Source organism: Pristiophorus japonicus, chromosome 15 (assembly GCF_044704955.1).
Source record: "Pristiophorus japonicus isolate sPriJap1 chromosome 15, sPriJap1.hap1, whole genome shotgun sequence".
Lineage (NCBI taxonomy): Eukaryota > Metazoa > Chordata > Chondrichthyes > Pristiophoridae > Pristiophorus > Pristiophorus japonicus.
Window position 1 is genome coordinate 104,852,392 of NC_091991.1, and position 11,439 is coordinate 104,863,830.

The 11,439-nt window shown below is 42.3% G+C and overlaps 1 protein-coding gene and 1 long non-coding RNA gene across 3 annotated transcripts in view; one reads left to right on the forward strand and one right to left on the reverse strand.

Annotated features, from left to right (window-relative positions):
- The first annotated feature begins 70 nt into the window (after positions 1 to 70).
- LOC139280940 (uncharacterized) lies at positions 71 to 7,501 on the forward strand. Of its 2 annotated transcripts, none has more exons than XR_011596796.1 (2): positions 71 to 646; positions 5,593 to 7,501. It is a non-coding gene; the product is annotated as an uncharacterized lncRNA (long non-coding RNA). The 2 variants fall into 2 exon arrangements; XR_011596797.1 differs by lacking the exon at positions 71 to 646 and adding an exon at positions 2,114 to 2,220.
- LOC139280937 (dynein axonemal assembly factor 5-like) overlaps positions 6,432 to 11,439 on the reverse strand; it is a 111,692-nt gene continuing 106,684 nt past the window's right edge. Inside the window, exon 13 of the mRNA XM_070900750.1 lies at positions 6,432 to 8,449. Within this exon, the coding sequence (XP_070756851.1) occupies positions 8,310 to 8,449 (140 nt within the window). The 3' untranslated portion in view covers positions 6,432 to 8,309. The remainder of the gene's footprint in view (positions 8,450 to 11,439) is intronic.

The following is an 11,439-nucleotide window of genomic DNA, read 5'->3' on the forward strand; positions in this document are numbered from 1 at the left end:
GGTCACCCTTGACCCCGAAATCGCGGGAGAATGGACGCGCATGCGCAGACAACCGTTTCAAGTTCTTTGAGCCAGCGGTTCAGCTTTCCTTTACACCGGAAAGCTGATCGCCAACTTTGGGCACGCTTTGGTCGCCCGCTCCACATCGCTCCCGCACCGCTTCACCGCCGCCGACATGGAGCACCCGAAAACCGCAGGAGCGCGCACCAGCGGCATACCGGAGGTTAAAAAATACCTCACCGCCAGAACACTGCTAAGGATCGGCAGGGGTCGATTTAACAGGAAAATCCAGCCATATGTAATGTCACAAATGCAGAGTCAAATGGTCACTTGGGGATCAAAGTCCCGGAAGCAGAAATGTGATAACAGCTGGAATTTTCAGTGAGATTCCACATCAGTAGCACCTTGTAATCATTCTCACATGACATGTAGATCTTTAATGCCAAAAGTGCTTAAGGTCAGTGAGGACAGGAGTGATGGATGAGTGGAACTCTGTGCCGCATAGGATACGGGCAACAGAATTATGGATTTGCTGAAGATTACAGAAGATGGAGGATGGAAGGCTGGACAGGAAAGCATTGGAATAATCAAGTTTGGAGGCGACAAAGTCATGGGCCGAGGCAGGGGTGGAGATGGGCGATGTTAGGCAAGTGGATGTTGGTGGTCTTGGTGATGGACAGATTATGAGGTTGGAAGCTCAGCTTAGGGTCAAATAGGACACGGGAGATTTGCTAGCATATGTATAAAATATACAGTCAAATGTCTACAAGACTTGCATTTATATAGCGCCAGTGCTATAGACAAACATTGACGGTTTACCTCACTGTAAAGCTGAAATTGGATACCAAGAATTTAGAGAACAAATCTCTAAGTCAGAGCAAACAAGGATTAGTAAGTAATAATCAACGAGGTCTTCCCGTGTTAAATGGTATAAACTTTAATACAAGGAGTATAGCGAATAAGGGAGATGAGCTAAGAGCACAGGTAAATACTTGGGAGTATGACATTATAGCCATTACAGGGACATGGCTGAAAGAGGGGCAGATTTGGCAGATCAATATTCCTGGTTACAGAATATTTAGACAAGAGAGAGAGGGGGGTAAAAAGGGGGGGGAGGGTCACGGTATTGATTAAAGAAACTATTACAGCGGTGAGGAGCATTATTTGTTAGAGGGATCATCAAATGAGGCCATATGGATCGAATTGAAAAATAAAAAAGGGGTGATCACACTGCTGGGAGTGTATTATAGACCCCCAAACAGTGGGAGGGAGATAGAGGAGCAAATATGTAGGCAAACTGCTGTGAAGTCCAAAAATCATAGGGTAGTAATAGTAGGGGATTTTAACTATCCTAATATTGATTGGGACAAATATAGTGTGAAGGGTACAGAGGATGCAGAATTCTTAAAATGCATTCAAGAGAACTTTTTTAGTCAGTATGTAACAAGCCCAACACGTTAGGGGGCGGTTTTGGATTTAGTTTTGGGGAATGAAGCTGGGCAGGTTGAAGGGGTATCAGTGGGAGAGCACTTGGGTACCAGTGACCATAATTCAGTCAGATTCAAGTTAGTTATGGATAAGGACATAGATAGGCCTGGAATAAAAGTCCCAAATTGAGGAAAAGCTAACTTTGCTAAGTTGAGGAGTGATCTGGCCACAGTGGACTAGAAACAGCTACTTGTGGGTAAATCAGTGTCGGAACAGTGGGAGGCATTCAAGGAGGAGATTCGGAAGGCTCAGGCCAAGCATGTGCCCTTAAAGAAAAAGGGTGGAATACCAATTTTAGAGCCCGTTGGACGTCTAGGGACTTACAGGGGAGGATAAAGAAAAAAAGGGAAGCTTAAGTCATATACCAACAGCTAAATACTATAGAATCTTTGAAGGAATATAGAAAGTTAAGAGATAAAATTAAAAAAGATATTAGGAATGCTAAGAGAGAGAATGAAAAATTCTTGGCAAGTAAAATTAAGGAAAACCCAAAGATGTTCTATAAATATATTAAGAGCAAGAGGTAGGGCTTATTAGAGACCATGAGGGTTGTTATGTATTGAGTAAAGAATCTGGCCAGATACTGTGAGCTCAAAGTGTGACCGTAGTCCTTTATTACAGGTCTCCAGAGTGCCTCTCCAGCCTGTGAGGACTCCTTATGTACAGGTGCCCCCAAGGGATTGTGGGATCCCTTGGGACGCCAGGGGATGAGCCCTCTGGTGGTTAAACAAGGTATTTACAGGTTTACATATATAACAAGGGTAATCTTTGTGTGGTTCTTAATGAATACTTTGCGTCTGTTTTCACAAAGGAAAGGGGCAATGCAGATACTGCTATCAAGGAGGATTGTGAAATTTTCGATGAAATAAACATAGTGAGAGAGAAGGTATTAAGAGGTTTAGCAGCTTTGAAAGTGCCCAGGCCTAGATGAAATGCATCCCAAGCTGTTGAGCGAAGTAAAAGAGGAAATAGCAGAGGCCTTGACCATCATTTTCTAGTCCTTTTTGGATCTGGACATGGTGACGGAGGACTGCTAATTTGGTACCCTTGTTTAAGAAGGGAGAAAGGGATAGGCTGAGTAATTACAGGCCTGTCAGCCTAACCTCAGTGATGGGAAAATTATTGGGAAAAAACCTGAAAGACAGGATAAATCTACATTTGGAAAGGCAAGGGTTAATTAGGGACAGTCAGCATGGATTTGTTAAGGGAAGATAGTGTTTGACTAACCTGATTGAATTTTTTGAGGAGGTAATCAAGAGGATCGATCAGGGTAGTGCGTACAATGCAGTGTATATGGACTTTAGCAAAGCTTTTGATAAGATCCCACATGGTAGACTGGTCACAAAGGTTAAAGCCCATGGGATACAGGGCAAAGTGGCAAGTTGGATCCAAAATTGGCATAGAGTTGGAAGCAAAGGGTAATGGTTGATGGATGTTTTTGTGACTGGAAGGATGTTTCCAGTGGGGTTTCACAGGGCTCAGTACTAGATCCCTTGCTTTTTGTGGTATATATCAATGATTTAGATTTGAATATAGGGAGTATGATTAAGAAGTTTGCAGATGACACGAAGATTGGCTGTGTGGTCGATAATGAAGAGGAAAGTCATGGACTGCAGGAGGCTATCAATCTACTGGTTAGGTGGGCAGAGCAGTGGCAAATGGAATTTAATTCAGAAAAGTGTGAGGTAATGCACTTCGGGAGGACTAATATGGAAAGGGTATACACATTAAGTGGTAGGCCACTTCATAGTGTAGAGGAACAAAGGGACCTTGGAGTGCTTGTCCACAGATCCCTGAAAGTAGCAGGCTAGGTGGATAAGGTGGTTAAGAAGGCATACGGAATGCTTGCCTTTATTGGCCAAGGTATAGACTACAAGAGCAGGGAGGTTATGCTTAAATTGTATAATACTCTGGTTAGGCCACAGCTGGAGTACTGAGTGCAGTTCTGGTCACCATATTATAGGAAGGATGTCATTGCACTAGAGAGAGTGCAGAGGAGATTTACTAGAATGCTGCCTGGAATGGAAAATCTTAGCTATGAGGACAGATTGTATAGGCTGGGTTTATTCACATTGGAACAGAGGAGGTTGAGAGACCTCATTGAGGTGTACAAAATTTTGAGGAGCCTAGATATAGTGGATAGCAAGGGCCTATTTCCATTGGTGGAGGGGTTAATTACGAGGGGGCAAAGTTTTAATGGGGTTGGTGGAAGGTTGAGAGGGGATTTGAGGGGGGACTTCTTTACACAGAGCGTTGTGGGGGTCTGGAACTCACTGCCTGGAAGAGTGGTGGATGCAGAAACCCTCACCACATTTAAGAGATGGTTGGATGGGCACTTAAAGTGCCGTAACCTGCAGGGTTACGGACCTAGAGCTGGAAATTGGGATTAGACCTCTTGTTGGCCGACGCAGATACGATGGTAAGCACTTCAGGGAATCGAATACAGCCAGGGTGATCTCCTGGACTAGTTTCGATCGCCTGGATGGGTCGGAGAGGAATTTTCCCAGATTATTTTCCCCCAATTCTCCTGGGGTTTTTTTAATCTGGTTTTTGCCTCTCCCAGGAGATCATATGGTTCCGGTTGGGGAGGAGTGTAAAATGTTTGTGTAAGGGGTGTCGCAGTTGTGTGAGATGGATTGGTTGGGACGGGTGCTCTTTACCTTTCTGCCATTGTTCGTTGTTCATAGTTCATAGGTTTATATGTAATCTTCAGGACTGCTGACCGAGGGCCGTGCGGCTTTTTGTCGGCCGGCGTGGACACGATGAGCCGAAATGGCCTCCTTCTGCGCTATAAATTTCTATGTTTCATGACCTCAAAACGTTCGAAAGCGCTTTACAGCTAATGAAGTACTTTGTGTAGTCATTGATGTAATGTGGGAAACGCTGCAGCAAATTTGTGCACAGCAAGCTCCCACAAACAGCAACATGACAATGACCCGATCATCTGTTTCAGTGATGTGGATTGAGGGATAAATACTGGCTAGGATGCCAGGGAGAACTCCGCTGCTCTTCTTCTAAATAGTGCCATGGGACCTTTTACGCCCACTTCAGAGAGCAGATGGGGTCTCGATTTAACACCTCATCAGAAAGACAGTACCTCCGCCAATGCAGTACACTCTCTGTACAGGAGTGTCAGCCTAGTTTTTGCGCTGAAGTCTCTGGAGTGTGGCTCCATAAACCTCTGACCCAGAGGCAACAGTGCGACCCAGAGCCACAGATGACACCGTACAGAAAGGAAGAATTTAGGTGAACATTCTGGGGAGCCTGATGCAATGTGCTACTTGTAGGGGTCCAGTGTCTTGTGATAATTTGTGATGAGGCACAGATATGTGGAGGGCAGGGATCAGGAAGGATTTAACAGAGATATCAATAGGAACCAAATTTAGTTTAGACACATTAATCTAAGAGAGTAAAAGTAAAACTGATAACTGAAAGGATAAAAGAAAAAGGTGTAGGGAAACAAAAATAGAGAGGAAATATTTTACTTTTCAATGTATGGTGGTGGGGTAGGGGGTGAAAGGCAGGGTAAAGTGAAAAGAACATTTGAAACATGACATTGGGTAATAATAACTTTCAGAGCCAATTTCAACTCTCCAGTGACACCAAGTGACAACAATCAGTACTACAAGTGAATGATTGTAGTGCCTTAAATGTAGATCAAAATATCAAGGTACTTCAGAGAGGCTTAAGGAACAATGGGCAGAAAGATAAAGGAGATATTAGGAGGGTTGGGTAGAGGTGGTTTTTAAGGAAGACCTTAAAAGGAGCAGAGAAAGGGGATGCACAGAGTAATGGGAGAGTACAAGGCCGGCTGGAGGAGAGTACAGAGATAGGGAGGGGCGAGACCATGTAGGAATTCTGAATTTGAGGCATTGGTGCACTGGGCTTGGGCAGGATATGAGCAACAGAGTTTTGGATGAGCTGAAATTTACAGAGGGTGGAAGATGGGAGGCCAGCTAACAGACACTGAAATAGTTGAGTGTGGGTTTCAGTGGCAGATGGACTGAGGTCAGGGCAGAGGTGGATGATATTATGCAGGTTGCACTAGAACTATTGCTAAACTATTTTATTTTCTTTTGAATCCATTCCCTATTGTGATTTTAGATTTTCACAAGAGATAATTCTGTGACGCATTGAGAAAAGGTGAAAACATACTCGGTAACCTGTGTTGGCAATATTCATCGGCTTGAACAGAATTATATAAACACATGGTGAAAGTCAACATGCAGGTCAGAACAAGAAATGACTTTTTAGCCCTTTTAACCCTGACTGGACAGAATGATCCTCCGCTGTTGGCACTGTGTTAATGTGGGGTAATGACATTCAGCTCTATTCAAGGCACTCTGTTGGCCTCGCTTCAAGTATTGAGTATGCTTCTGGAGATGCAAACCCAGGTAACAGACCTGCATACAATGTGAAGCTTGTGCAGAGACGGGGGATAATGCTTATGCTCTTATCTTGCACATCCTGCCTAGTCATTCAACGAGAGAAATCACAGGAACACTGTCCCTTTGAGATTTTAGTGAACAGTAAGGTAAGTCATACTACCTGGGTTGGTGCTGTGAAGATGGTTTTGATGAGTGGTTTGCAGTTGTTTCCAACGTTGTGAAGCTTCACCATATGGGACCTTTATTTATGCCTAGACCAGTCACATCGCAATGATCTATTTCCTTGTTTGATAAGGACGGCTAAGAGCAAGGCCTGTTTTCTGACTGATCCCTGTCACAGACACATGCCTGAGCCCAGAGGATATCTCAGGCATTACATTTTCCACTCTTCCTGGAGCCATTTGCAGAATTTGAAGGAGGCAAAAAATCATGAACAGGGCAGAGGGCGGGTGTGGGGCACCAAAGCCACTAGAGATCGGCAACAGGAAGCAGTCTCCCGATCCTTGAAATAACATTTGTAAACGGGACCCGATACACTAGGGTCAGAGAAATAAAAAAGAAAAACCCTTCATGTCTTTATTGAAGGAAATATTTACACTCAACACACTATGGCACTACACTGGAGGCAAGAAGTAGCTCAAGCAACAGCAGATCACAGTGTGATTGAGATCAATGGTGAAACAGGAGAAACGAAGGGGCATCTACTTTTATACCAGCATGAAGTTTTCAAGGATGGGGCTTTCTTTTGATTTTCTCAATTGAATACACCTTATCTATGGTATGTGTGGGATATATCAAATGAGTTGAGGAACTTTTTCCCTTAACTATTATCTACCAAAATTCCCTTATTCAGAGAAATCCACACACTACTGAAAGAATCCCTTCCCACACCAACCTTGGCCTCCTCGCCAGGACTGTTTCTTCCAGAGGAAGTTCAAATATAAACAAGGCTTCGATGCGAATGTGGGCACTTTGAGACTCTGGTCTGCTGCTGTGATTTTTGTATTATTTCATTATCAGTCTTCACTCCCTGTGCTGCAGTATCATTCTCTAACTGAAGTTCTCCCATGCATCCATTTGTTTTTCAACAATGCAATATGAACCAAAGGATGCAGGATCGGGCAGGAAAGTGGAGTTGAGGTTGAAGACCAGCCATGATCTTATTGAATGGCGGAGCAGACTCGAGGGGCCGGATGGCCTACTCCTGCTCCTATTTCTTATGTTCGTATATTGCACAAAATACCTATAAGCAAGTGTTATTTTATTTTTATTGTAAAGCTTGTATTCAAAACACAAAACCCTTGGTTGAAATCTTCAATGAAGGTTTTTTTTTGTATATTTTAAAGATATTGAAAGGCCTGTTATTGTAAATAGAAAACTTATAAAATTCTGTGTAAAAATGTAAATCAGACATAATATTAACACTCCAAACAGTGACAGTATAGTATCAAATGCAAAAATATTCAAATTCCAACCAGTAACAATATACGAGTATAATTCCTAAAATGATGAGAAAAGGAACCATGAATACTGCAAGTTTGGTGACTGATCTTTGTGTGTGTGTGTGTGTGTTTTGGGGGGGCGGGGGGGGGGGGGAAATAATCAGAAATTAAAAAATCTAACTTCACAGAAAAAACAAATTGAAGGAAAAGAAAAACACAACTCCAAAAAGGTCGAGACACTAAAAATCACAGAACATTGAAACAAATAATTTCTTAAAATGAAGTTACCTGGAACAAAAATGTGAAAGAAAAATGAATATATTAACCCCCCCTCCCCCTCTACCCAACAATAGTGCGGACAAAAAGGCATCAGATTTAAAACAGGAAAAAAATTGTTGGGCATTGGAAATAAAATGCAAAAGTGTCGGAGGTACACAGCAGCCCAAGCAACATCTTTAGGAGAAAGGATACAAGGCAAAATCCATCCTTTTTCCTTCACAAAACGGCAGCCGTCTTGCTGTGTATTTCCAACATTTTCCACCATGGAGATGCTCTGGGCTCCAGCATCAATTCAGAAGCCGCACGGGCTGTACGTTCCCGTGTTTCACGTCTCCTTTCAAATGCCCCCATTTCATACAAGGCAGAAGCAAAGTTTGAAAAACTTACTGCTCTTTCAAATCACAGAGATCAGGACAGCACTACAACCAGCCACTGCCGATTGCATATCAAGATGTCCTGATGACCTTTCTTAAAAGGCTGAGAATTTAAGCAAGTCGAAGAATTATAAACCAATGTTTCTCAACTAATTTTAGATACCCGTCAATGCAATCCTATCATTGTCTGTATTTTGCTGTTAAAATATCTTCCATTAAATTTCATATTCAAGTTTTGCCCCTTTCATTCATATTCTATAAATACCACGTGCATCTTTTTTCACTGATTCAACGCAGCATCTGTATCCTATCTCCCACTGTAACGTCAGGCCCCAGACTTAGCTCGCGAGCCCGCTGAGCGCCTGAATGTGCTGCAGGAGCTGCTCACAGTAATAAGGGCTGCGATGTTTGTGCTTCACAGCTTCGATTTCTTGTGTTAGCAGTGGCGGAGACATAAAACTTCCTACTTTCACAACATCTGTGGAGAGGAAACAAAATGAAAATCAACCTTTTTGTCTTTCTCAACAATATACAAATATACATCTGAACACTTGCTCGAAGACGATCCAAAAGTGAAGTGTTTATTAAAACAACCTTTTAGAAAGAAAGAGATTGCATTCATATTGCGCCTTTTACGACCTCAAGACATCGCAAAGAGCTTTACAGCCAATGAAGTATTTTTGAAGTGTAGTCACTTGTTGTAATGTAGCAAATATGGCAGCCAATGTGCGCACAGCAAGCTCCCACAAACAGCAATGAGAAAATGACCAGATAATCTGTTTTAGTGATGTTGGTCAAGGGATAAATATTGGTCAAAACAGCGGGGAGAACTCCCTTGTTCTTCTTCAAAATAGTGCCTCCACCATTTGAGGTGGTCATTGAATAGATAAGGGACAACCAGTGGATGTAGTGTGTTTGGATTTTCACAAGGCCTTTGATAAAGTCCCACATAAGAGGTTAGTGTGCAAAATTAAAGCACATAGGATTGGGGGTAATATACTGGCATGGATTAAAAATTGGTTAACTGACAGGAAATAAAGAGTAGGAAAAAACGTTTTTTTCGGGGTGGCGGGCAGTGACTAGTGGGGTACACAGGGATCAGTGCTTGGGCCTCAGCTATTCACAATATATATAAATTATTTGGATGAGGAAACCAAATGTAATATTTCCAAGTTTGCTGATGACGCAAAACTAGGTGGGATTCTGAGTTGTGAGAAGGATGCAAAGACACTGCAAGGCAATTTAGATATGTTGAGTGAGTGGGCAAACACATGGCAGATGCAGTATAACGTGGATAAATGTGAAGTTATCCACTTTGGTAGGAAATGTCGATGTACAGCCACCAAAGGACTCATTTTAAGAGTGGAAGCAAGTCTTCTTCGATTCCAAGGAACTGCCTATGATGATGATGTACAAAGGGACCTGGGTGTCCTTGTACACCAGTCACTGAAGGCAAACATGCAGGTGCAGCAAGTAGTTAAGAAGGCAAATGGTATGTTGGCCTTCATTGCAAGAGGATGAGAGTACAGGAGCAAGGATGTCTTACTACAGTTATACAGGGCCTTGGTGAGACCGCACCTGGAGTATTGTGTGCAGTTTTGGTCTCCTTACCTAAGGAAGGATATACTTGCCATAGAGGGAGTGCAGCGAAGGTTCACCAGACTGATTCCTGGGACGGCAGGACTGTCGTCTGAGGAGAGATTGGGTCGACTAGGCCTGTATTCACTGGAGTTTAGAAGAATGAGAGGGGATCTCATTGTAACGTATAAAATTCTGACGGGGTTGGACAGACTGGATGCGGAGAGAATGTTTCCCCTGACTGGGAAGTCTAGAATAAGTTGTCACAGTCTCAGGATACGGGCTAGGAAATTTAGGACCGAGATGAGGAGAAATGTTTTCACTCAGAGGGTGGTGAACCTGTGGAATTCTCTACCACAGAAGGCTGTGGAGGCCAAGTCACTGAATGTATTTAAGGAGATAGATTTTCTAGACATAAAAGACATCAAGGGGTATGGGGAAAAAGCGGGAATATGGTGTTGAGATAGAGGATCAGCCATGATCTTATTGAATGGAGGTGCAGGCTCGAAGAGCTGAATGGCCTACTACTGCTCCTAATTTCTGTGTTTCTATGTCACACTTTTTGGAAAATAGTAATGAAACCATTCTTCAGATATGGCCATGGACAAGATTTACATTTTAACCAGCTCAAATCAATGCTGACAAATTGAATGCCGTGGGTAAATAAGAACTATAGAAAACAGTTCCATTTTAGCCTTTATTGGCACATACTCCCAGTTCAAACATATTTAATGCAACTAACTTTAAGCCACTCTGTTTGAAATCAACAACAGCCAAATAATTCCCACTTACAGTATTGTGAACTGCTGACATTGTGTTGAGTGGAGGAGTCAGCATTTGGATTAACACTGAAGTCCCATTTCTATGGGGATGGCATTGCAAAGATAATTTTTTTTAAACCTGAAACAACAATTCCACTATGCAAAAGAAAGGCAGAAAAATGGCCAACTTCAATCTTAAATTAGGGCAGCTTTTCAAACCAAACATTTTTGTTGAAGAGATTGGGAAATGAAAAGCCAGATAAAGTTTATCCCATGTATAAACAGCTTGTTGCCTTGTAATACCAATCCATCAGTAACTGGACACCATTTGTGAACAGCCAATTTCTGAGCAGGTGTTGGTATTGCAAGGTTTTTCACTAGATGGCGATGGAGGTGCTTTCATGGCAATGCCTCAGAATGGCAACACTGAATTCAACCTACTTTAAACCACAAATATATAAGGAGAGCTCAGAGCCCCAGTACGTTTAAACTATGACAGCCTCAATCTGTATCTAACATCAGCCTACAAAATAGAAAGTAAATACCTCATTTGAACCACCACTTAATGTTGAGTTGAAAGTCAGTGACTTTCTTTTTAAATCTTGTCTTTTACCTATCGAGAAGGTGTTCAGTTTCCCCTTCCGCATAACACCTCTCTCTCCACATAACCTACTTCATTAACTGCTGGTATTTTGCATAGCTGTCATCAACAATACATCTTGATTGATAGAAAGCACTAAATTACTGTTTAGTTATTGATTTTGTTCAACAAAAAAAGGTAAAATTGCAGTAATTTAAGAACATGACTTTTGTATGATTATGGCCAATAGACCAACTAACCCACCGGTGCGTGCAATGAATTGTTTTCCAACAGCAAAATACTTCTAGTCAATGAGTCTGATTACTGATCAATGATCAATCTGCAAGCCAGTTTGAGAATCAGAAGTGGTCAAGCAGCTAACTATTTGCTTCCAGCTTGAAGAGGGATGTTGAGATTGGAGGCAGCAAATAAGAAAAAGCAGAAACAGGTCATTACTGCACTGCTTACATTACAGTTCATCATTCTTAAAATGGAATTGTGGGAAGTGTGTATACATCAGTTAAAAGGCAGCAGAAAGCATATGCTCTC